Here is a 27,395-nt window from a genome sequence, read left to right as displayed (position 1 = left end):
ATTTTTTTCTTTCTTTCCTCACTTCCATTTTTTTTCTTTTGTCATCTTTTCATCTTTTTTCTTTTTTCTTTTTTTTTTTTTTTTCCTTTCCCATTCCGACAACACAGCAGGAAACAGGGTGGAATAATATCACACATGCTTTTAACAGAGGAAAAGACACAGGCATCTCAAAGGATGCAAGCACACAATGCTACCTTGGTACCTGAAAATGGAGTATCCAACTGGTGCTCCATCTGTCAGCTGCACGGCAGCAACAGGTAGCCAGAGGTAATATTTCATTCCTCATAGTATGTTGACTTAGTATGACCAAGGAGAGTTATTGTATTGTTGGGCACTTAGAGAAAATAATTCAAGAAACTGCAGTCAACCATAGGGAATTGCTCAGCTTAGAAATATATTTTTCTGACTTGCAGAGAGACACAAAAAATAGTGCAGAGAGCAAAACTGGTTTTACTTGAACCAGTATGAAATCAGTAAACTGCAACGACCACAACCGTTACCAACTTGTACAGTGTAACTACAAACAGAATTGCCTCCAAAGCCCTTTTTTATTTATCAGGGGCTCATGTAGTAAACACATAATTTTGAGACAAAGTGGTATGTTTCAGACAAAACCAGAGGCCTTCTATTCTTTAAGCAGATGTAATCATGATATAACCCTACTGGCGGCCTCATTTTGTATGAGTTACAGCAGTATGACCTGATATAATTTGTATCTAAGACTTCTCTAAAGTGTTCAGTCTCTTAACAAAAGTACTTTACGTATTTGAAATGTCTCCATAGCCTAGTTATTCTGTTTATTTGGAAATACCTATCCATATTCCCAAGTTTCCCTACCCATTTTGCACAAGGTCAGTAAGGAAAGCAGAAAATTTGATATAGGGATAGTAAATTCCAACTCCCTTAGTAGCTATAAAGTTTTGATTTCTCGGCACACACCTACCTGCATTTCTAAGCACACAACTTCTACAGCATGACTTTGATATCTCCTTTAAGACGGACCTTGGTGTTAAGGTTTACATGCCAAAACAAGTAAATTCTACACATTTTTCATCACGTAAAATTATTCCATTCTATTTTAAGGCAGTTAAAGATAAATCAGTCCTGATTCTAAGCAAAAATTTCCAGCAGCACTCATGTTATGTCATTCTGTACTAGCAAAAATGTTTTTGTTTGTACTCATATAAAAGGGAAAGAAAAGCCCGTTGCTTATTAATATCTGCTGAATTGTTTAAGAGGATTTTTAAGATACAAGTTAAAAGAATTTCATAATTTCAATTTCTCCTTTTCATTTAATAGTAGACATTCATTAGGACCCACACACTGTAATAAATTATAATAATTTCAAACAAGAATTAAATTACTAGGTACCCAGTGAAAGAGCCATTTTTTCTTAGGTACCCTGTAATCTAACTGTCAGATTTAAAATCTATTCCCAATCAACTCTTCACAACATTCACATTTATTCATCTATGCTAAATTAATAAAAGGTGTGAATAATACTGACAAAATTGATCATTATTGTTCATGCAGATTTAGAAAATTACAAGGTAATGTAAAATATAAAAGGAATTGAGGGAAACTATTACACTTCTTATAAATAAATTCATCCTATGCACTATGTTGGGTTTTTTTAATCACAAAAACTCTTTAACAAGAATTTATTTCCACTGACTTGAAAAAGCTATCTAATAAGTTGCACATTTCCTAATAAGTATTTTTTTTTTATTTCAAAACCGATCAAAAGTTGATGATGGCTACAATGCAATGTGAGAGTTCACCCAAAATTGTAGATGGCAACGCCAGAGTACCAGGAGCACTACCCAAATGCAGCCTGAGTACAGACATTCTATAGCTTTATCCTCGGGTATGCTGAGCACCTTCCCCAAGGTCCTGAGCTTGGGAGATGCCAAAGTAAATGGGAATTGAGATTGCTCCAGATCTGCTGGAAGCCAGACCTGAGTGAAGCAATTCTGAAAAGCAGGGAGAGCATCCCACTCCTTGTATAAACAGATAGAAAAGGGGACAGTGTTCTCCAAGGAATTAAAGATATTACACAATCCTCTTTCCTTACGTACAGAATTATCAGCAACCAGAAGTAACCACTGTCTCTCATTACAGCTCCACATAAAGCCAAAGACAATGTCTATATTAGACTACCCTGTTCTTTGCACATTTGCAGTAATTCCTACCATCTAACCTCACTGACCCTCTCCCCCCGACGGGGATCCCTGCAGATAAAGTAAAGCATGTCAACATCTGTTCCCATTCACACCGATTTTAATTTACAAAAAGAGCTTTGCTATTTTCAGAACAGGCTCCGGAGCACAATGACAGATTTAAGGCCTTTAATGGGGTTGCATTTGAGTGTGTCAGCGTTTCATACTCACCAGGACTTGATTCTAAGGGGTTGCACCAAAGGAAGCTGTGGGGGGTTACGGAGCCACAGCCAAGGGTGTTCTCACTATGGCACTATTTACCTAAGAAACCAGCCGACAAAGTTTTAATGTCCTTAACAAACCTCAGGTTTTGTCACTTTGGCCAGAAAACAGAGCCTAAGAGCACCAAGGACACAATTCCCACACCAATGCACACCTCAGCAGACCTCAGGACACATTGCTGAGGGCGGGTTTTCCAAACTGCTTCCTCGTGACTTAGCTCTGTTCTTACTGACTTCTGGAGCCACTGGCTTTTGTAAAAGGAAACTGAGGCCAAAGCTTTCTGTATTTTGCTTCATTAAAAAAGAAAAAAGAAAAAAGAAAAACCAAAGCACTTATGAGTGTCCTGCTCTGCCATGTTATAAACTTCACAATAACTAATAATCATCATTCTCAAGTTCTTTTAAGTCGAATGTATTTATAGATTATTCGTGCTGTAAATCTAAAGAACTTAGACATCTTTCCGAGAAGAGGCAGAGCTGTAGACTGAAAAGATTACAGTTGTACAAAAATAATCCACAAGGTTTCAGAGAATTCCTGATGACTCAAAATAATTTTTTCCGTCTCCTCAAGAGCTTTCTTTCTTTCTTTTTTTTTTTTTTTTAAGATATACAATATGAAGAACAACTTGGAGAAACAATGCACAAGTTGTGTTGTAATCACATAACAGCTAAGACATGAGCAGCTGAGCAGAAGGAAGATGGGCAGTGGAATGCCATACAGTAATCAGCACTGTTGACTAATCAGAATTTGAGACACTAGAAGGTAATAAGGGTATTATAAAGAATGTCTTATTGAAGGAGCAGCTGTTTATGTGTAGCTCACTGTTTAAATGAGTTCCACTAGATTGCCATGGTGTGTTTTGATAAAAATGTTTTGCTCAAAAATAAAAAATAAAAGAGAGGGAAAAAAAAAGATATCGCATCAGGAACAGCAATCACAAAAGAGCAAATATCTGGATAATGTGAGCACAAGCACATTTACAGGGGCAGTTTTCTAGGTACTGGAGACCTCTAGAAAATGGCACAAATTCAGTGGCCCTGCAAGTTACAAAAGAATATTCATTACTTAGGCAAAGCCTAAATGTCATCTTTGTTAGCCTCCACCACTGAGTGTTGTTGCCATGGGCACAAGAGCTGAGGTGGTTGTGAAGGGTAATAGACAAAGAGGAAAAAACAAGGGAAAGTATAACTGAAAACAACCACAGAGCCATTTCAAGACTGTTACATTTGCACCGGCAGCCAATAAACACAATAAATAAATTCAACCTCATTTACAAAACAAGTCAGTATAATATCCCTCCACATCGGCATTATAATAAAATTCTGCTATGATCTCAACTAAGAAAATCCAATTAAATAATGTAAAAAGACCAAAAATAGAAGCAATATTCCCAAGGACACCAGTGAAAGCAGACAACTCACCAGACTTCTCAGACAATAATCGTGTTGTTCAAATCTATTTGCCATTGGGCCGTTCAACAGTTTTTGTTTGCTTGTTTCTTTCCAGAAACCAACTTAAAGTTTTGGTTTTCAAAACATCTTTGAACTGCTGAGAGCAGGACGAGACTGTCTCAGAGAACTGGAAATTTATCATAATCCATTATCAAAAATATTCTACTTTGGACAGCAAGGGCTTGGTAATATTTAAAAGCAGTCAGCAAGCAGTGGAAACTCTGGTATCTTTTGTAACAGTTCACATGTCAAACTGGCAAAGTGCCCACAGCGTACGGCAGAAAAATCTATTTAATGTCTGCCCCACAAGGCGACATGAGGCTTGATTGGCAGAAAGCAGAGAGTGGCTTTTGATCATGTGTCCTAACAAGCAGTTCCAGCTCCTGTCTCCTCGGCTGAGCGGCTCCACATTACCTATTCAAACAGAAGTGACAGGCCACTGCACTACTCTTTGGCTCTAGTCTCACGCAGTGGGAGCTATGCTGGAGACAGAGCCACTGATTAAATATATCACTTTTTCAAGACAAGCAGGTTGTCTGAATCAAAGTTGGACAGAATAGACTCAACATTATTAAAAGAGGATATAAAACCGGAGCTGAGTGATGTTAGGCCAGTTTGTACAGCCTCAGGGATTCTCAGACTGACAAGGGGAATAAGGAACAGCAGAACTCATAAAGCAGGGTCAGAAATTAGCTGTGACACCTTGGCCATTTTCCCATCACTTCAGGGCCACTGTGCTTCAAGTCCTGTAGTCTCTTCTTGGCCTTTTTTTCCATGATTTACTGAGCTCGGAGCGGGAGGGGGAGACATAAAAATCATTAACTACAGAAAGTTGCAAATTGCAGTTTGACAATAAAAAATAAAATATTAGCCACGCTTCACCACCTAATATACAGTCTTTGCTAATTAGATTGGGCCTTTTTCCTTCTATTCTCATCAGCCAAATTATTGTCATCAAATAATTTGTTGATACAGCACTAGCTGCTCTTGCTAAAAGGGATAACTGAAAGCTGGGGGAAATGACTGAATAGAGATGCTTATTATATTGCCGTATTAGTTCATTAACAAATTGGTTTGATTTTTGAGGTTATGTGTCCGGTCACTGTCTGCTGTGTTACAGGATACACAGATGCTGAAAGGCAGCAGACTCGATGTGTTTTTGACTCCGATCAGGCAAACAAGATAGATACACCGAAACGTGGAAGAACTGATGCTCCGGCTACATTATTAATTGCTGGCATCACTGAAGATATAACAAAACCCACTAATAAAGCTGCATTTAAGCAGCTAAAAATACAAACAGTCCGCAAAGGAAACTGAAGCAAAGGAAGCTTATTTCAATTAGTAACGCATGTGCATGCCACATCTATAAAATCACTTTGGGGCTATTCAAAGTTCTGTGAAAAATGTTAAAATCATGATACCAGATTTTTTTCAGAATGACTCCTGCAGTAATTCCACTGCAATTAATTAATTGAGTCACCTCAGGAATGAATGTGGTTCAATATTTATTTTTCACTATGACAAGATCTGACACTTTACAAAACCTCTAACTAAACATGTTAGTTATTGTTTCACTGTAACTATTTAAAAGCAATCTTGCTTGTTATATATTTAAAGTACAGAGTGCCCTTTTAAACAGGAAAAACACAGGTAAATTTGAAGAAAGAGTAGAAAGATCAGAGCCCTGCCTTCATGCATAACCCCTATCACACACAGCACAATTGCAAATGCAAGCAGAATTCAGTCCTGGAGTGTTTGTTAGACTAACGAGAAATTCGCTCTCCAATTTTTTGGTGCCATTTGAGGCTCTCCAGACTGGTGTGCTCAGAGTTCCTCCAGATGGGAGAAAAAGCCTGCTTGCTTCAACATTTTCAAACAAAAGACAGAGGAGTATTCAATATGGGTGGTTGCTTTTTTGTTGTTTTTTTTTTTAGGTTCAGTGACGATCATGATTCACCATAGAAGGTGATGTCACATCAAGTTCTTTAAGAAACATGAGCAGGCAGCAGTGCATTATCGCTTCACATCAAAATATGGCAAATGGTTATGTAAAGCATTAAGTAAAACAGTTAATAAAAAGGAAGATGAAAATAAACAGGAATTCATAAATAGGGCACTTTGCCCAGGAACTCTGGGCACCTATGTAAGTAAAACTAAAAATATATTATGATTAATAAAAGAAAACAGCTATTAGACACATTCCAAAATGCTATGTTGTAGAACAAGATATTTTGGCACTGCTTTACTGATTGGCAGCCCATGCTAGTGTGGACTCAGGACAGAAACAGACTGTAATGGGTGCTGCCAATTGGGATAGAGCAGTGTGAACAGGAGCTACCTGCAGATGTTTACACAGAACTTGTCCTTATGACTGTATTTAACAAGGGCTGCTGCATTCCTCTTCATGGATCTCACAATCTGAACTCTAGCAACACAGTTCTTTATGTTATTAAACACATAGCAAAGGAGGAAGGTTCTGACGTGTAACGATTAAGTCTTGATTCATTTTGGAGATCCATGTGCCAATCTCTAAATGAGGAAGACGCCGTAATGCAAGGGCTTTTCTGAAAGTAATGCCTCCTGTTTCATTACATTGGTCCATGACATCAGAGGCGGATGTTGGTGGTACAGCAGCAGAGGTTGAACCTTCCCAAAAATATCCCATTACATGTTGTTGTCATGTAACAGATGGCAGAGAAAGGCAGCCTGACAAAATGGCGTCTGACATGGAAGTGCAGATGAAACCAAGGTGTATCACTGAATTCCTCCAAGCACAAAAAAAATGGCACCTATTGACATTTATCAACACTTGCTGAATGCCTTTGGAGACCAACCCATGGATGTGAGCACAGTGGGGTGGTGAGTGTTGCAATTCAGCAGTACCAATAGTGACAGTGGGTCACCTCTGCTGGTGCAGATTTTTACAAACATGGCGTGCAGGTTCTTCTTCATCACTGGTGAGAAAGTACAGCTAATGGTGGTGACTGCCTTGAAAAAGTGTTCTGTAGTTAAGAGTTTATCGAACAGTGTTATTGTGGTCTCTTTATCTATTGTAGTTTTCATGGAAATAAACAGTAGGCACTAGTTTCAAAGCAACCTACATGTAAATGGAGATTAAAAGGATTAGTCACAATCCAAAATACTTTTATGAATCATAAGAATCGTGTCGTTTAGAACACAGAACTGCATTTTGTTCCTGATTTGTACTTTGCACTTCCTGTTTATGTACTAGCAAGTGAAAGCACATATGCAGGACTAGGATTTGAATTACATGCAAGTTACATACAAACACAGGGCTTGAATATACCACTTTGGAAGCACAGAAAACAACCTTGTGGGCTTTAAATCTGCCAGGTAAGTCCTAAAGTACAGACCTATTGGCTTTAAAATAGACCATGTCCAAGACTACACCTGAGTGCTTCGGCCAGCTCTGGGCTCCCCAGTACAAACAGCACAGGGACCCAGCAAAGGCTGCAAAGATGGCCAGATGACTGGATCATCCCTCATAGGAGATGACTCAAGGAGAGACTGAGAGCATTTAGCCAAGAAAAGAGCTGGCTCCAGGCTATCTTATAAATGGAACTACCTGAAGACAGGAGTAGAGAAAGTAGACCCACGCTCTCTTCAGTGGTACCCAGTGACAGTGATTCAAGAGATCACGGGAATAAATGAACTGAACATACAGGAAATTCCATTTAAACATGAGACAAATTTCTCTTATTGCAAGGGTGGTCTAACGCTGAACAGTTTGCCAGAGAAGCTGTGGCATTTCCATTCTTGCAGATACCCCCAAATTGCTGGGACCCGGACTTAGGAGAACAGTAGGAGCAACCTACTGTAGGTGACACTGTCCTGTGTGCAGCCTAGACCAAGGCAGTGGCCAGAGGTGCCAGTCTTCCTCAGCCACTCTGCACTCCTCCTTTTTTCTTTTTTTTTTTTTCTTTTTTTTTTTTTATAGTCCAGATTCTTCCCATCAGAAATTTCATGGAAAATAAAAACAGCTGTAGGATACAGAAATGGTGTAGAGTACTATTTGAAATGGACAAAAACGGTATTTTTTTATCTCCCTAATGCTGATTTGCACTTAATACACAAAAGTAACAGAGACACTGAATGGATTTAGTCTCCTTTACGTAACATTTGTTTGTAATTAATTAGCACGGCTGAAGACTAATCTTACTAATTGTTTGTTGTTTCCAGTGGAGGCAGGTTTCCCTCATGAAAGTGGCATCTTGGAGTTTCAGACTAGAACACCAAGGTGAGAGTAGCTGTGCTTCCCGTTAGGCAACTGAGACAGCCTGAGCACGGGGCTGCCTCGTGCAGCCAGGTAGCGGATGCCTCAGTCTCTCTTGTGGCGGCCAAATAAAGTTGTCAACATTATTTTTAAGTAATGATAAGGTATCTAAACCAAATACTATATAGTAGAACGAGGAATATATCAGCATTTAAAATGTATATGCTGCCGAGCATTTTTACTGTCATTTCTTTAAGAAAAGCAGATCTAATTAGCTGTATCTCTAAAGTGCGTACCTAGCATTTTTATTATGTATTATAACATTTTGCTTAGAGTTGACATTTTTATTCTGACAAGCACTGTCTGGAGAGCTCTCAATAAATAATACATTTACAATTTTCAGTAAATAAGCACTGGACACAAATCGTTATCCTTACTTACAGCTGCCCCTCTCTAATAGTGCTTTTACAAGTAAGGTGACTATTCAGTCTAATGCAATACTCTCAGTGCTGGAAAGATATTTTCATTCATTACCCCAGTCACAAGCACTTAAAGCACTTTTAGGTCCTGTTGCTAAACAGCAGGAATGGCAAAGCAGATAAGACTAACAAAAACTAAAGTTCACCACCAAAGAAACCTGAGGTCATTCCCCCTCCAGAAAGAAAAAACACAATGGCATACAAGATCAGTCACATTTGAGTCCTATCTTTCCCTCATTTTATTATGTTTATGTTGGCAATGTAAAGAAGGGAATTATTACCATCTAGTCCCTACTGCTAATCTGATGACTGCAAAGAGTATTTCGATTCCTGTTTTAAAGCACCATCCGATCATAACATTGTGTCACAGTGCATCAGAAACCAATGGAGTCTGAATTTATCTACTGCCAAGATTGCACAACTGAAGCAACTTGCCATATTTTCACAGCTATTTACTCACTCATAATCTTCGCCACAGAGCCCAGTGTTATTTGTACCCATTCATACTAGACTTGCTTTTCTTGCTGCCCTAAGGGAAAAGCTGGCTTTTAGCTATGCTTCTTTACAATGCTTTCATGATTTTCATAACACAAAAAACAGCATAAAGATAGCATATCTTATACCATGTCTTTAAAGGAGACAAAAATCGGATGAGTATACTGCAGAAAATTATATAAAATGGTAACAAGGAGAGAGTTTATCACATGGTAAAAATTTACATTGAATTGTATCCAGGGTTGAGATGTTCTGTAGGATTAAAGAAAAGGATGAGGTGAGTCCTGAAAGTAATCACATGGGAAAATACACTGGTGAGAAAGTGGCTGGAATAATCAGTAGATGCTGTCATTGAGCAGATCCCAGTCTGTTTCAGTTTAGTCTATCCTTGTCTACAAGACCAGCTTAGAGCTCAAGTCCAGAGGCAATGAGGAAAGGCTGGGAGCTCTTGTTCTAATGGAGAGTATTTTACTTATCTCAGATATTCAAGGTTGAATAAAAACATTTCCCCAGTGTAATGAGAATATCTTAAAATGGTGATACAAAATGTCTAACCAAAAATATTTTAAAGACTTGCAGCTGAAAGGGATTTCCCCATCATCAAAACTGAGAGCTGGGTTTCGGACTCTTCTGCATCAAGACTCTAACTGTGATCAACTCTGTGAATTAGCAAAAGCAATGGTTTTATAGAGGTGTGGAGGTACAAAGCTTATACAAGAAAAAAAAAATCTGCTTTGGGAAAGAGAACCTTTCAGAAACTCAATAAAATGACATAGATCCAAAATCTACATACTGTCTGATAATAACCAAGGGGTAGTTTTGCCTGACAGGTCCACATGCAGCTACTTCTCTTCAACTTCTAGCAGATCCTGTTATGACAAATGCTACCATTACCCTCACCACATTTTTGTCAGTGATCTTGTATCAAGAACAAGAATTGAAGGGACATGAAAATTTTAATAGATTTCAGCAAAAAAGATGGTTTCCATAATCTTCTGATTTACTCATATAGATTTCTTTCTTCATGATACCTATGTAAAAGCCCACACTGTTCTCCATTTCTGTGCCATAAAAAAAATTTTGTGAACAAAGAAAATCAAAAGGAAATTTTCAGATGTAGCATGAGACATGCAGAAAAATGGTGAAGAATACTATAGTATGTAGTGCAGAGAACCAGAAAAAAAATGCGAAAAGAAGGTGGAAGGATGACATTTGCCAATTTCTTCAATAAAAATTGTGAGATGGTGTTTAACAATGACAAACTACTTAGAAAGACTTCAAGAATATAAGACGGGAAATAATAACAAAGGAATAAATTCTCATATAACCGGAAGGATAAATAAAAATAGTAGAGAAATTATTAACAACTAGATACTGTGCTGTTAAACAAGCGTGATCTGCTTTTTGGAAAAAAAAAAAAAATGACCTAAACATATGTTAGGTTATAAATGTCATTAAAACAAGTTCCTTGAAGTTATTTCTGCTTCAAAGAAGAATGATTTTTTTGACAGAATATGCAAGCAACTCAGAAAGAAATTAGGCTGCATCTTCTTTTAGTTACCAGGGAACTAACCTTAGAAACCACTGTATTTGCATTAATGTTCCTAAATTACTTTAACCTATTAAGACACAGAAATTAGCAGTACATTTCAATAAATGAACTACCAGAAAATTTTAAATCCATAAAGCTTCCCTAAATATTGTAAGAACAAAGGGATATATTTTTTCTAAAACAGAACCACGTATTGCATGAAAAAAGAAGGGACAACCGTGATTTTACAAACATCACTGAATGAAAAAAAGAGAGAGAGGGAGTTGCATATAATTATATGGAAAAGAGGTAAGCAAAAGCAGCCGCTTAGGAAAATGTGCCACATCTCTCTCCTCTAACTTGATCTGAGTCATCTATTCATTGTGTGGACTTCCGGGCAGTGATTTTTTGGAAGCTGGTTGGGAGTTTAGCAGAATAAGCAAATAAATAAAGCAGAAAGTTAATTTTCTTTATTTCTCAATGGAGAAATGTGTATATATTTCTGTGTGCAATACTTAAGTATACTGGACTTTATTCCTTACTGGAACAAAATAAAGATTTTTCTTCGGGAAGTGTAAATCTAGTTTATGTCAATGTAAAAGTAAGCTGTTGATTATTATTAGCTAATGAAGATCAAAGTAGAAAGCAACAAACCACGTAAAACTAGAAAGTCCTAAAACCACTGCTACAGTGTAGTGTTATATGGTTTTCCCTATTGCATATAAAATTAATATTGCATATGAATCTTTAATTTTTATTTTAGTCATCTTCAGATGTATTATATATCTCAACGAGTTACATATATCCATCCACTGAGAGACAGTACAAACAGGTGCACATGACACAGAATAGATGGGAATTTATGAATATACTGCTCTTTATATAGATGTTCATTATTCCAACATGCATACGTAAATATCTTTGATCTCTGGATGTTCAGCTATGGTCTTCAAGGAGGAAACAAGAATGGGAAGCAGTTTATAAAAAGCTTGTGCCAGAATTCTGAGCTGAGCTTGCTTGAAAAACGATACTGTATACATTGCAGAGAATCAAGGTCAAAAGTGAATTAGGAATCCAGGTCTGAGTAATGAGGGCTTAGCACTTAGCAGAAATGACATGCCCAGTTTCCAGCCCAGAAGTGCCAGCTGACCTGCCAACCTAGCATTCCAGATCTGAAAGGGGGAAATCTGCTCTCCTAGCTACAGACAAGATGTGTACTACTAATTATTGCTCATAGAGGCTTATGTTGAAGTACAGTAGGATAGTTGTCTGGAAGCCAATTCTTAGCCTGAGTCCAGGCAGACTAGGCAATGTAAATCTGTCTTGCAAAAGTAATATAAGCAAGATTCTGAAAGAAGGGCAGAGAAAGGGAGAGCAGTGGTCTGACCATGCTACCTAATACACACTCTTCATTTGAGCTGTAAAGAGATTTAATGCTTAATTTTACTGGAGAACACTATCAAGGAAAAAAGGCCAGCAAAACAATCCTTCTGCTTATTGTTTCTGCTACTGAGATGTATATACTGAAGTTATCCCATAGGTTCTAGAGTCCAGTGTAGCTGATTAAATATCTGTTTATTTCTGACTTCTCCTATTTGATGAGAATATGCCAGAAAAGCCTTTACATACTCAAATTAACTCTATTATGTTTTGTTTTGTTTTGCTTTTTTCTAATAGTTACTATTTTCCTATCAACTTTCTAATTTCCAAGTAATTACATATTAAGATTTGGTATTCCCTTAGTGCACTAGGCCATAAAAATATTGTTTATCCTGAGATGTAGATGGTTTCTGTTCAAACTACAACAAATGCTAAAAATTGACCTAAGGTATACACAGCCCGTGTGAGGCGCTCATATTCACATTATTACCCACAAGACATGACACTGGCTGAAGCACTATTATTAAAGAGAGATTAAAACAGCTGTACATTATGCTGAAGCACTCACTCTTTCCTTTACAAACAGACGGTCCTGGATTATAAGCAGCACTTGACCATTTAAATCACTACAACAACCAGATTTAACCAGCTGGGCCATATTCTCTTAGGCAATGCCTGTTGACCTCCTCAGTCACAGCTGCTCAGATAAAATTCTCATTAGACAACTTATTTTCAGAAGCTAAAGGACTCTGATTAAATATATCTGTTTAGACAGGATAAAGTCTTTCAGTATGTATTTCTTTCTCCAACGTTATGAGGTAGAACAGAGAGCATAAGAGACCCGTAGTATCTAAAGGTGTACCACAGTGCTTGTTTCACTAGCAATTCATATTATATTCAGACCTTACATATGGACTAGAAACTTCCATAACTATAATTGAAAGAGACTTGCTGCTGCGCTCTTGTAGGGGTTAGAGCAGATGACTACAATTCTTGACTTCTTATTCCACTTCAAACTGTACAATCAACTTGACATACGACCTCATGTTTGCTCATTTCCCACAGCTACGCCAATGTTCGTGGAGCTCCTCCCTACAAAATGCTAACACAAACTATCCTTTTATTCAAAGGCATGACGCACGATCTCAAGCCCCACAAAACTAACACAGAAACATACAGCAGGAATAGGTATTTGTTTCCCTTAACATTGATTGAATCAATTGCATTCTGTTATCTCAAAAAATCTCTATTTGCTCAGAAAGTCTTTTTTAATTTTGGAAAGCGATTTTGTGACAGATCAAGACTCCTCAACAGCACTGGCTGCATACCATTTGAAGAAGAGTACTTCAAACAAACCCATTTTAAATGATAGGTGTTAAAGATCATCATATTATATATGCGTGATTAGGCAATGTGGTTTAAAACAGACTGTTAGACGGCAAAACATATTTCTAAGTTCAAACCTCATTCCTCCAACTCAAGGCAGAATCAATTGCAGTACCCACAGTTGCAACAAAGAGCAGAATCTTAAAATAGTAATTATTTTTAAAACTTTATTTTGTTCAAATCAAGTACATATGGAGAGCTTGCTTCATTTTAGTTCAGAAAAACTTCTGAATATAAAAATAGTTACAGATAAAAATTTTGATATTTCTAGTAAGCACAAAACTTTAACACCATTTTACCGATTTTACCTAACACATTTTACCTAGTGTAAAATTCTGAAGAAATCCCAATCTTTCTACTATTTATTTTTCCATATTGGCTTGGATGATACCAGTCAGATGTTCAATAATTTTCTGTAAGATGAACGTTCATCTATTTTTTTCTAAAGAACATGCTAGGTGCAATGAAAAGAACTTAACATGGAGATCTTTGAACTTATAGGGAGACTTTACAATAATTTTCCAGCATACCCTGCTCCAAAAAAGGCAAGATTATTTCACAGATCACAAATGACCTTTTTCACAGCTGGTGAGAATATTTAGTACAAGAGGCTCAGACTTGGTGAGGGGAATCTCTTTGCTGCGTATATACCAATTTTAAATCAGCTAGTGTATACCAGTACTGAGGAAGCACAGAAAGCTCTCAAGAATTCACAGAAAAATAAGCTACAAAATGCTTGAGTCCCTCAGATATGATTTTAAACTGTTTAAACCCTCTGATGTACATTTTTATTAGCACACCATTCAGCATACTCCAGGAGAAGTCTTAGCTGTGGTGTCACTACAATCAACAGCAACTCGTATATACCCGCAGCAAAGTATGAGCCAAGACCTTTGATTAGCATGGAGTGTTGAACGACTGTTACTGACTGTAAAAAACAACTTTGCCAAACTAACATTTAAAATAGTTTTCCTAGTCTAACCACCAAATCTAAGAAAGCAATTTTTAAAAGAGTGATCTTTACAGCTGAAAACAGACAGATGGTAGTAAAGAATCTGGGACATTCTCTCCTTAGAGATGTTTCACCAGCTTCAGAAAGGACACCTATAGAACACATTCATCTATGTGCTGGCATTTAACAATTGTGCCAAGAAATTTGAAAGCCTACTTCCATCTCTACATGATTTTATTCCATATTTATACTTATTATTGTTTCAGCATCAATTTTAATTGAAATCCACTTTACTAAATGGAGCCAAGGGATCCTAACACACACTGTTGGAAGACTGTGACCACATCATGAAAGTCAGGAGCAAAAACCATTTTGAACTCATTCATATTTCGAAGAAAAACAGAGATCACAAACTTCTACTACCTTGGGATCTATTGCACTACAAATATTCCTCCTGGGTTATTTTTAATGCCACAAAACAACACTGGCAAAAGAACAGACATATCCTCATATTTCCATATCTGTTTCAAAGCCTTCTGCTCCCACACCTTCCCTGGTTCAAATTTGTGTATGAGCTTACAGACCATAAGATGCTGTTACAGAAGTAAACAAGACTTCATTCTACTTGACGTTGTGAAAGAATGTCTTGTTTCACCCTGACCTTGTGCATGTATATACAGATAAACTCATTCTCCAGTTCACTTTAGTAACCATCAAAGAAGAAAGCCCTCCCATAGCCAATGAAAATATCTGAGTAAGGATTGAATATATAAACTGCCTTGCAGCTTCAAGATTTGTCCTCATTTTTATCTCTCTTTTAACACATGTAACAATATCTGAGCAGACTGTTAAAAAAAAGAAAAAAAAAAAAAAGATTTCTTCAGCTGCTTATCTAGATATATAGGTCAGAACTAGAACACTTAAAGCTGTTTCCCATTCTCCTAGCCAGAGATACAGGGTCATTAAGGTGATGAAACATGAGTCTTTCTAAAGCAAAATAAAATAGCTTATGTTTTATTCATTCCTATTGTTTAAAATAAACATTTGTCTTTTAAAAGAAAAAGAACAAATTCCACTGAAGAACATCCCTCACGACTCTACAAGCAGTTAAAAATTCATCATAACTTCTCAAGTAAGAATGAGTTTTCAACTAAACCAACATTCTTGCTTTTACTCACGGACAACCAACGCAATTTAGAAAGTTTTATAAAACAGACGTATTTGTCTTAAATCCCTAATGGATCTCAAACTACCATTGCCATGGTAACCTGTGAATAACTTTATCCTAGCCTTTGCCAATTATGCAATTTTCTGGCTCTTGATACCCAACACATTCTTTATACCATAAAATCTGTAGGGGGTGGGAAAACAATGTCAGTCATATTCACCACATACCTTCTTGCTCAGTCCTGGTCATTTCTTCTAGTTTCTTCTGCTTCAGTGTGTCCACCACATCTGCAAGGCTTCCTTTGCGGCGTTCTGGCGTTCCAAAATTAACACTGGTCATTAGCTCACTCCGGTCACGACTTCCTTCGTCAGGCTTGTGTGGTGAGGTAGAGGTATTTCGGAAGGAATATAGGGAACATAACTTATTACTCTCCGATTCCTGCAAAGAAACAACGCAATGAGAAAGTGTAGGCTATTGTCCTAACATGAGAAGAATCGGAAACAGGTAACAATTGCAAGCATTAGATAATTAATCTGTTATTCTAAAGAGACAATATAGATCTTCTATTTTCTAAAATGTGTATTACTCCTTGAAATTCTCAGCTTCAGTGCTTCACAGGGACTCTTTTATTTAAGGCCAGTCCTCTCCAGGGTTCTTACTATTGTGTTTCATGCCTGAGATACTCCTCATCAAGGGTTGTGCTTGTCAGAAACAAGCCACTTCAACATTAATTTGATGAATGTGTCAAGCATTTGCAGATTTCTTAAGTGACTCAAGTAAAGGCATTACAGGTAGCATCTTGAGAGAAAATACAGGCAAGGACAAATAATTCCTGGATAGATCTTAGGCTAATGGAAAACAGCATAACTTTAAAATTTGAAAAGTTAGGCCAATAATGACTTAGAAACAAGAAAAACATTTGAATACACTTCACAGTTAAACAAAGCTTACTATCCATCCATGCTCATTTACTGCTCTTCAGATTACATACTTTTCTTAGAGAGTGATGGTTATTATTGCTTCTCATATACAAAAGCAGATGTTACTTTTTAGACTAATATTGACAAGAATGAGGAAACAGATGAGTTTACATCAGAACAAGTAATGTATGCTGAAATATATGTACTAGGATTACACGTATGAGAAAATGTATTTTGTAGTCAAAATAGAAGGAAGTTATATAATATAATAAAAAGTGAAGAAAACAGTTCATCTCCTTTGCCAAGAGATAACATCTCTTATAATGGACATAATCAAAAAGCAACCAACAGTGTCCAAATTTCTTCTGTTTTGCAGTATCACCCAAAAGTTGGGCCACACAGGAAATTTTCTGTCTCAGAGTTCTCATCCTCACAACCACAGATATTTGCTGAATTTAGCTAAAAAGGAACAAATCCTTCTGTTTGCCCTTAAAAAAATCAACCACGGGAATTTCTTACACACTTCTCTTTCCAAAATTATTCTAATTACTCTAATTATAATTTTTAACGATATCAAATCTGAAATGCTAAAAAATCGGGGCAAAAAAAAAATCAAGCTTTTTTGTTCACTAAAAGCCTAGTAATGACAGTGCATATATTCAGTGGCATAAAACATATTTTCTTCTAAATAAAGGCTTAGAATAAGAGCAGCATTATATTTAAGAATTAAGAGAGAAATTAATAGTTCTATCAAAAAGCATTCTACCCACAGGGCATGATAATATTCCTAGTAATATGAGCTGAGAATTACCCATTTACAGTGCAGAAGAAACACACGTTGGGAAAAGACTCAGGTGAAACAAGGTCTCAAGAAAGATGGATTAGAAAGCATTAACCACTGGCAGCAATGTCATACATAAATTTTAGCTTCAGTCATGAAGTGAAGGAATTATGAATAGCTTGTGCAATACAGCAGAAAGTGCTCACTAACCATGAGCAAGTGTGGTAACTAAGGGCTGTGAACTGCACAGAAGGCAGTGGCAACAAATCGTCATCAAGCACAGCAATATGTGATCTGCACAGTACTATTGGTGCCACTGGTGAAGAAGGTAGCATTTGCTACTGAAGCTGATAATGTATTTATTCACTAAGATGATGCTGTAGCATCTGAGAAGCAACAGCACCCCTGCCAACATAGTAGTTGTGGAGAAAATTACGTAAGCCGAGACGGAGAGGTGACACGGAACAAAATCTTTAACTTCATCATTTCAGCAGTTAAACACTGAACAAATTTTCATCCCAGCCACGCATATTCAATAAAGACTCAGATGCCACACAGAAAAAAAGATAGCTCAGATGGACTTGGTACAATGCTGAATTATTTTCTTTTAGAAAAGGAAGATTTTCTTAACTTTGATATATTCTGGAAACTGCTTTGCACTTTTCTTAAAACTTGGTAGAAATCGTAACAAAGATGAGAAACCATTTTCTAATATTTTTCTAATTTAACACATGAATTTTCCATAATACATTTCCTTAATGAAGAACATTATGTCACGTGGCATTTTACACGTTTGAAGGCCACAATATAAAAGCATCTTAAATAATTTGGAAGGACTTTGTTCTCAAGAAACCAACATCCTCTTACAGTACAAGAAACATACCCACTAGGCTCACTTCTCAGCAAGGAACACTAAATCTATTGTTTTAGCCAAAGACAAAGAAGAATCTGTGGAGCAAATAGAAATGACTGAATGTTCTTTCTCCTGATAACCTATCCTCTCACTTCTCCGGATGCGTACGTGGTGCAGCACAACACTCCTTCACTGCTAATGCAAGACTTTTAAAGTCCCAACTCCGTTAGGAAGCACACTCACATTTCATTTCCTTGCCCAAAAGCCTGAAATGTCCAGAACAGAGATGAGATAAATTTAAGCTCTGTGAATATCACAAACATTCATGGAATTAATGCAAAATGATGCTCTCTAAAAGAATGAGATCTGTTCAACTAAATGAGTATCTTATATTACCAGTTTTGTGAGTAAACTGGTACTTTCAGAAACCCAGCAAGGATGGCTGTTTGGCCCCATACTTTTTGAAATCAGAAATGGTTAAAAAGAGTGGTAGGTGGTTTAACAGGAGAACTGCAAAAACTGAAAGGCATTCAAGGGTTTAAATGGGCAAATGGAAAAACTGTAGACCAGTCCAGGGTAAATTAGTAAAGTATTTCATCCAATAAAAGCAGAACTCAACTAGAGAAAATATAAATCAGTTGTCTACAATTATCTACAAGAAAGGAAACAATTTCTACAAATAAAATGCAGCAAAAATGAAGTTTTATATGCAATGAATTTTATAGCTACCCAATCAAAATAGATATTTTTACTACTATATATCTGCAATTAGTAGTTTCCTTTTTCATTCCAAGATTATATTAAACTCACATTCATGGCAAAACAAACAGATCAAAATACAGAGGAACAAGACAAGCGTTCATTCTGTTGTCTAGAAAGGTGACTCAACTAAATTTGAGTGGCAGTTGTTACTGCAATATTCTATCTGTTCAAAACTAAATAAAGGTTACAGCAAAGTCATGAAGATTTTAATTTTCTTAGTGGATCATCTGGTCTTTCATGGAGGAATTCACATTATCTCTGTGTTTCAGCATCCACCACATAACCAAAAGTGCAAATATTCCATACATCAGATGCAGGCCCGATCATCACAAATTTGTCTGCGTGGACATTCAAAAGCAGCATGTAGGTAACCTCCTATCCCAACAGGAAGTATATCTTTATGGTCCAGATATCCTCAGTAGACTTTGTGTGTTGTCTTCCCTACAAGCTGGTTGCTTCTTCTTTTGCACTAACACATCAGATATCCTCACTGGAAGATCTGGAGTCCAAAGGTTTTTATTTGCCTATCGCAGTGGTGGCATTTCAAGACTAGCCACCATTAATAACTGAAATGAATAAAAAAAAATTTGGAAACAGATTATGATACAAAATTAGAGATGAATCTGACTGCCAAAGAAACAAAATGTATGATTTTATATCTTTAGCCTTCTCCTTTGCTGTTCTGAGTCAGATTTAAATATGTTTCAAGTTGCAAAGGTATTTCCCTCCAAAGATGACTGAAATTGAAAATCTTACTGTCCAGCAGCTAAACCAGAAACTCAGCCTGGACCACTATTCCAGCCGCTTACTATCCATAAGGGACAAAATCTGAATCTATTTTTGAAATGTGTGCATTTAATATCAAGGTAAAGGACATTCTCCCTGTATGCATTTCCATGCCAGCCCATTAGCACAGTCAAAATTTTATTGCAGATTATTCAACACACTGTGCTTTGTGTGTTTGGTTAAAATGTCCTTACTATAACAGATTAAATACCTATTTATAGGCATTAAAATTTAAGATAATGGGGGGAAAAAATCTAAAAAAAAACAACAAAAAATCAGATCTGCAATGCATGACTACTACAATACCATGAACAGTTCACGCAGGGATATGCAGCCAATGCAAGAAATCATGCTTTTACTTAGTTCTAAGACCCCACTTACCACCTAGTCATATTTAAATGAGAAAACATGAGCATTTCCAATGCGATATGGTCAAAGTTTTCAATTCATCCTTGGCCTTTTTATTAGTGGCAGCATTCTTTTTTAACCAAGCACAATGTTGCTTTGAATATGGCTATTTCAACATAAATGGCTTTATCAGTTTTCCAGGCTGTGTGGGGCAGACTACAAGAGGCCAATTGGCCATTCCTTCAGCATTTCTGTGAATGGTTTAAGTACAGTTTTACTAATGGCAGAAATAATTCTGAACAATTACAAACAAAAGCCAAATGAAGTTGGGGACCCTCAAATAAAGTTGGGGACCCTCTCTGTCCAAATGTATGTTATTTTCTTCTGTTACAGTTACATTAAGATAACATGTATAAATATTTTGACACATCCCTTGCTCTGACACGATGATATTTTAACATGAACATTCACTGTTTCAAATGTTACACTGGTAAGATTCTTTAAAAAGAGAGCTGCCTAGTTTTTCTGCAGAAGAAGGAAAATCTTATGAGTTGTTCTGGGTTTTTTTGGTTTTTTGGTTTTTTTTTTAGTTATTTCTGTTAAAAGGGGATTGAACAAATAATCACTACTTTTACACTAACAATAAACTACATTTTTTGTGTATTTAGATTTTAACAGCTCAAGTAGCTCCGTTTTCCTCTAGTGGGTCCATTAGTTTTAACAGTGCAAATGAGGGAGTCCTGCGGTAATCCACATAAATAAGGGTATTAAAAGTTGACCTTTATTTTTCATATCAAGAAGCTGATGTTTATAGTAATATCTGCACACCAAACCATGACCCAACCTGTGACAACTTTTTTCAAGCCTTTTCACTTGCAAAACAGAGCAAACACATAAAATAACAGTTCCATAGGTGACAGATTGTAGGCTAGAACACAAGTAAATATTCTTTCTTCTTCCCCCAAATACCCTAAGCACAAATGATCCCTACATTTAAGGACTGAGAAGAGGCACTCTGCAGTTGAGTGTGGGACAGGTCTCTCTTTGGAAGGGTTAAGCACAGATCAACAGTCGGTTGAACAGAATCAATCCTCTGTTGGGAGCCTTAGATGCAGGAGTACAGAGGCTGTGGATTTTAATAATGAGACATCACTGACTCTTTTCAGTGTCACTCTGGGTAGGCAGCATAGCTTCTGCCTCAGAGCTGCTCTCTGAAATTGAGAAAAGAGGAAAACTTGGGACCTGAAACTGTGGGCTGTACAAAGGCAGGGTCATTGTGTTATAGTCAGCAAAGTAAGGAAAACTGCCGTCAAACTTTGATTGAAAGCTGACAACTGTAATCCTACTTAATAGCCAGAGAGAGAGCTGTTTCTGTAAGAGTTCGACTGAATTTGCAGGATGAATGGCCAAGAAGAAGCAGAAAGCAAATATTACTAACATAAAATGTGTTAGCTGAATTGCTTATTTCTATGTGGATGAGGCTTTTCTGCTATAAAGGGATATTTATCTGTCTCAGTATTGAATGGGACACATGTAAACACCCCAGGAAAGTTGGATATCCAGAGTGGTTTTTATTCCAAGTACCAGAGGCATGCTGGCACTTGGAACTAGTCTGGAGTTAACATATAATGAAAGCAAATGTTTACAAAATCATTTCCAATCACTACATTAAAAAAGGTTTCCCATTTTGAGGAATTTAATCAAATAGAATTAAGAGAAATTAAAAATCTAAGTGATAATTTCCAATTCTCATCTGCTTTAAAAAAATAGGAGTTTTATTAAGGAAGATTTATTTAAATCCAAGGCTTGAGAATGACTGCTATGAGCTACTGAGAGAATATGATTTGTAAAGTCTCAGCAAATTATGCTAGTGGGAGGGTAAATGGCAAGTAATGGAATAAAACCTCAAGTCTTTAACTCAGCATTTACTCTGATATAACTTACACTGATTTCACTGCCAGAATATAGGCTGAATGCAGTCTTTCAAACAGCTTGCATTTCACCCTTTATGCTTATCTAGAACTCATTAAGAACTTATACAACAGCAAACATTAGCTCTAGCCCAAGTAAGGATATACTGAAGAATTAAGAGAAGAAAAAAAGAAAATACTTATTTAGGTAAAAGGTTTAAAAATGGGATGACAAGATAATCAGGCATACACAGTATGAACATGACCTTATGAACAGGTCAGTGCAAGACTAGATACCTTTTTTGGAATAGGCACAAATTCTTTGTTTGATGTATAATACGGCAACTTAATGACTGCAATCCCTTCAAACTGAGCTGCTGGAGCATCTGGAGAATCCAGACTCCAAGTTTTCGGTAGAGAGATTTCTGAAAAGAAGGTTACAATTTAAAAACCTTCTCTTTACAAATAAGAAAGGCTATGAAAAACATTGACAGACATTTTGCTCCCATTTCAGAACAAAAAATCACCTCAAAATTATTAGATAAATAAGTTGATCGGTCATTTTTATACAGCATACAATTTGCTATCAAATTATATGCACAAAACTCTGTACTTTCTTAAGAGTTAAATGCTGAGTATTTTTTTAATCATCCAAATACCATATGCTTTAGCTCCCTGTGTTTAGGCTGGGCAATAAAACACAACAGTATTGAGACTTTGTGCCCTGGATTTTGGTTAAATGCTCACACTAAGTAAAATGTAATGGAAGAACCATTTGTAGAATGAGTATTTAGATTTATATTCTCATCTAAATTGAAACTAAAGATGCATTGTGATTAGTCCCAGCTGATTAGCACTGTTTACCTTTTCAGTAAATAAAGACACATACTTTATGATGTATGCTGCCAGAAGCTGCCAAATCAAACAAGGACTGTGTGGCTTGGATATTCCAGACCACTTTGTATATATCCAACTTCTTCCTATTAGGTCTTCATAGCTATCCAACTTACAGCTAGATCTATTAGAAATATCAGAATAAAATTTGTATTTATGTTTTTAGCAATATCAAATGCACATGGAAATCCTTCTCTGTATACAGTTACATGACATCTATTACATGTTTTATGTTTCCCTGTTAGCATTTGCAGAGGAATGCATGCAGGAAACCAGCCTGCTGCAAAGAGTACTTGTATTTCTTTAAGGTAAACACTGATGAAACATTTGGAAGATTGAAATAAAAACAAGACATTTATGAGACATAAAGGTATCACATAAAACTGTTGTGAATTAGAATAACATTGGCTGAACCCCAGAACAGATAATCCTTATAAACATGCAGGAATGTTGTAAACTGTATATGAATGTCAGTGATACACTACATTAGGAGATTCATATTACACTTGGTGCTCTGTAAGTCTCGGTCACTGGATTTTTCATGGCCTCAAAGATTAAAATAAATATAAGTAGTATCTTTCCTTCCTCCATTAAGACATGTTATGTACACAGTTTTATTATGCTGGACAGAGATACCAAAGTCTGTTTTTTCTTGAGCTGTCAAAGTACAAAAGAAATGCAAAAAGTCTTTGCACAGATGTAGTAAAGTGTTGGATTTTATCTTTTGGCAGGTGCTCAATATGCAGCCCACATAATCACATGTTAATGACTGGAGTATGTTAATCAGCATGCATACCTGATTCCTTCTTGCCCAAGGAAAAAAATTTAACAATTTAGAGCATGTTAATGCTCCTACTTTTGGGGGGGGGGGGGGGGGGGCAAAAGTGTCAATATACAGAACTGATTTTAAAACTCCTCAGAATTTGTTTTATAAAAAACAATAGAAATTTTAACATAAGGGAAAGGAATAAAACGTCTACAGGTTTAGAGTTGAACGTGTGCTACAAAGCTTTTGTGCAGAATTCAGGTGATGATCAATCCTATTCAAACACAATTCATCCCAGAACGTCGGACATTTGTAAACAAAACTGAACTACACAATGTCAAAACAAAAATAATGAAAAGTATAACAAACGCAAAAATGAAAAACCGCTTGACTTCTCCTAAAGTAAATTCAGCACATTGTGCACTATTCTCTGCACACTTTTAGGGAACTGTTTTATTGTTTTAATTTGAAATGTAAACATTTTAATGCTCCAACTACTAAAACTGAGTACGTGATCTTTCCGACTTTTACCTGTACATAACATGACAGTTGTCGGTAGTTCTAATAAAGTCAAGCCAAGCATATACTTGAATGCTCTTTGAATCAAAACACTGTGCTATTGCATGCAAAATAATTTATCTTTCTAGTTAGATAAAAATTTCAATGCACTACCTGACATCCAGAAATAATATCACAAGCGCTATAGAATTGCTTTCAATCATCACAAAACACAAATTTGTACAAGCAAGTAACAGCTGCATGAGCAATTTAGCAGATACGGAATTGCTTGAGTTTAGGGCATTTATATCTGATGCATTTCATATGCTCATATCCCATCAAAAATGAACTAAAAATAAAAATTCAAAACATGCAATTGTACCTGTAACTTTTAAGAATTTGAAGCCATGAATTTATACAACAACAAATTCACAGCATTTAGCACATGTAAACATTTTTCAATGATTTTTCCTGGAAACATGAGTTTATTTTCCACAAAAGGAAGGACTTTCATCAAGGAAAGTTAATAGCACAGATGCATGTGACAGAACAATGCCTGTTCTGCAGCAGACACTATGCACCTCTTGAATGCCACCCATTTCTGTCTTTCTGATACCAGGAGTTTTGCTAGAGCTATACAAAATTAAATTTGACACTTGGTGATTTAAAATGATTTAAAAGTAACAAATACGGATACAAATCTCTTTTCCTCCTGCATATGCAAATCTACCATCAGTACTGCTGAAACGGATATGCCGAGACAGTGGAAAGGTAGCATGCTTTTCACTTTTTGGCAAGAAGTCAACAGAAGACAGGGTTGACATAACTACGAAATATATGTCAATGTTCCCATCTGACATAAAACCCAATTAAAGAAATTTCATTTCTAAACCCAAAGGGTCTTTGAACAATGTTAAAAAATGTATGGGGAAAAGTAGTACATATATTTGATGATGATGAAATATGTAACTTACTATATATGTATATTTGTGTGTTTTTCCTCAGTCATAGGGAAATAACACACATTCTTTAGACTTTGTTTGCAGCTGTGGTTCCTCCCAACAGCCTCTTGCCTTAACGCTTCATGTAATGGTAGACGAAGAAGCTGCGGATGCCCTCATTCTGTGCATGCACACACTGTCTGCATACTGCCTGTGGTGGTGGGCAGGAGAGGAATACCAGTGGGAAAAGGGCTTCCGCTGTTCTTGTGTTCCTCATACAGTGATTCTCAAGGTGCCTGTAAGATCTTCAGAAATCCTGCCTTTTACCAGATTGCCATAATGGGATTAGGGTTGGGAACACAATTTGCCTCTCTCTTCACAGCTTCAGAAGGAAAAAAACCCAATTTTTAAAAATCTGAAATTTGGAGAAAGATTCTGGCTTTCAACCCAAGCTATTCTACGACTGTGATTTCACTATGTTAAAGCTGCTTAAATTTACTGTCCACAAAAAGGACCACATCTAGCCCTTACAGTCATGGCAACACACCAACCCATCTCTTTAAGTGGATCAGACTGCTTGTTCATCTGATTTTTGTAGCTTGTTGTTGGCACTGCTTTCTCCTGGTAGTTAAAGGCAAAAATTAAAAATCTTTGTAATTTACCTGTTTAAACCTGTTTAAGGCTCTGTATGACGATAAGGAGCATCACTTATCGTCGCTCTCCAGTGAATAAAGCACAAATTACGATTCTCCACTTCTTTACATAGCTGCTAATTAACATAATATTGGGATATAACAATTCAATTACTATTATATTTAGCATAAGTTAGTTCCGTTGGCCTTTCATTCTCATCCTCTCTCAGTCTATTGCCCCAAGAGAGCCAGCTTTTGGATGCAACTTAGAAAATCTGTCTGTTACTCAGTGTCCATGGGAGAAGGCAGAAGAGTTGCTTCCCTATTATCTTAGTAACACTTTGACCCCTCCCTACTGTTCAGTGCAGCAAAAAGATATGTCCTCAGCCTAAAATAGCATTTATTTTCTAGTTGAACTACAGGCAACAATAAATACCCACAAGTCCAGGTATTTTCTATGTATTTTATATGAAGTTATAGTTAGAAATACACATATAAATCCTTTCAGCTCAGCAATAAGAAATTACAGGCCTAAATCTTTCAGTTGTTTTATTTTCTCCCCACTATACCATCAGATTGGCTGGTGATTTGATACCCGCACTGTAAGTCATTACAGGTCTGACGTTACAGTTGTTACACATTGCTGAATCTGTCAAATGAAAAGGGAGCACAAAGGGAATTTCCAAATGCAGCTGCTATTTCCCATTTGTTAAATCCTTTTATTACACCATATAAGTACACAGCTGGGAAATACTACAGAGTGGGAGTTAAAACAAAATATTTTGGCTTCCAGACATTCAGAATACACAAAGGACTCAGTGGAAAGCAATGCCTGATATCAAAAGGGAGTGAAAGTTTGAAAACATTTCTAGCCAGTGTAGGGTTTTTTCTTTTTTTTATGATAATACACAATGCAGTTTAAAGGTATCTTATATTACAGAAAGTGCTGCATAGCACAAGTATGAAAGAAGAAAAAACTTGGTTATATTTTTCAGCTGAATTGCCCTGCTAGAGTATCTTTTTTCACCCAGCTTCTGTACAGCCCTCCTGGCATGTGCGCTCTCACAAATTCCAGTGACATCCTTAGTAGTTTTAAAGGCACAAAGGAAGCGGGATTTTGTCCTTAATTAGGTATCACTTGAAAAATAATTTTTTTCCTCTCCATATGTCGACACAGCATTCTGTGAATTTACTATCTGCTAACCAGGCAACACACATTATCGATGCATTTTAATGACAGCACCAATGTCTTTACCTTTAGGGTAAACGGAAGGAGCAGGTGCTTCTTCAAATTTGCTTTGAAAGGATCTGTCTGTGAAAGGTCAGTAAGCACTTACCTTCTGGGAGTTTGGTTTTATTAGGTAGAAAACTAGTCGCTATCTCAAAACTGTCCAACCCACCTTCTAGAATTTGCCTCTCAGGAAAGAAACTCCTATCCTCACTTAGAGGAGTATAAAATTGATCTCATCAGATCCTCACTTAGAGGAGTATAAAATTGATCTCATCAGGAAAATTGAAAGCCACTTCTGAATTTTTCCTAGCAGTACCAATGCCTGCTTGGAGAATGAGGTGTTTCAGATAAACTTTGCACAATTAATTGAGGCTTAACTGAGGACATAAGTAAGGAAAAAAAGTCAAAAAGGTTACCCTAGATGACAGTCCCCCAACAAGAAAAAATATTTTTTATACCACTTCACAGCATTGATCTAACCTAGTGATCTAACTCACCTAACTTGCGAACACATTGGAATCTTCCTTACATTTTATATCTCATTTAAGTGCAA

The 27,395-nt window shown here is 36.6% G+C and overlaps 1 protein-coding gene across 10 annotated transcripts in view; it reads right to left on the bottom strand.

The window, feature by feature from the left end:
• Window positions 1–27,395, bottom strand: part of SOX6 (SRY-box transcription factor 6) — a 366,568-nt gene that overhangs the window by 198,314 nt on the left and 140,859 nt on the right. For all 10 annotated transcript variants that reach the window (XM_042881831.1, XM_042881833.1, XM_042881825.1 and 7 more), the window contains one exon: window positions 15,748–15,958. In XM_042881831.1, coding sequence (XP_042737765.1) covers window positions 15,748–15,958 — 211 coding nt within the window. The remainder of the gene's footprint in view (window positions 1–15,747; window positions 15,959–27,395) is intronic.

Source organism: Lagopus leucura, unplaced genomic scaffold, assembly GCF_019238085.1.
Source record: "Lagopus leucura isolate 7727_CA_CO unplaced genomic scaffold, USGS_WTPT01 Super-Scaffold_100033, whole genome shotgun sequence".
Lineage (NCBI taxonomy): Eukaryota > Metazoa > Chordata > Aves > Galliformes > Phasianidae > Lagopus > Lagopus leucura.
The sequence above is the reverse complement of the archived record's forward strand: the minus strand, read 5'-3'. Positions and strand labels throughout refer to the sequence as shown.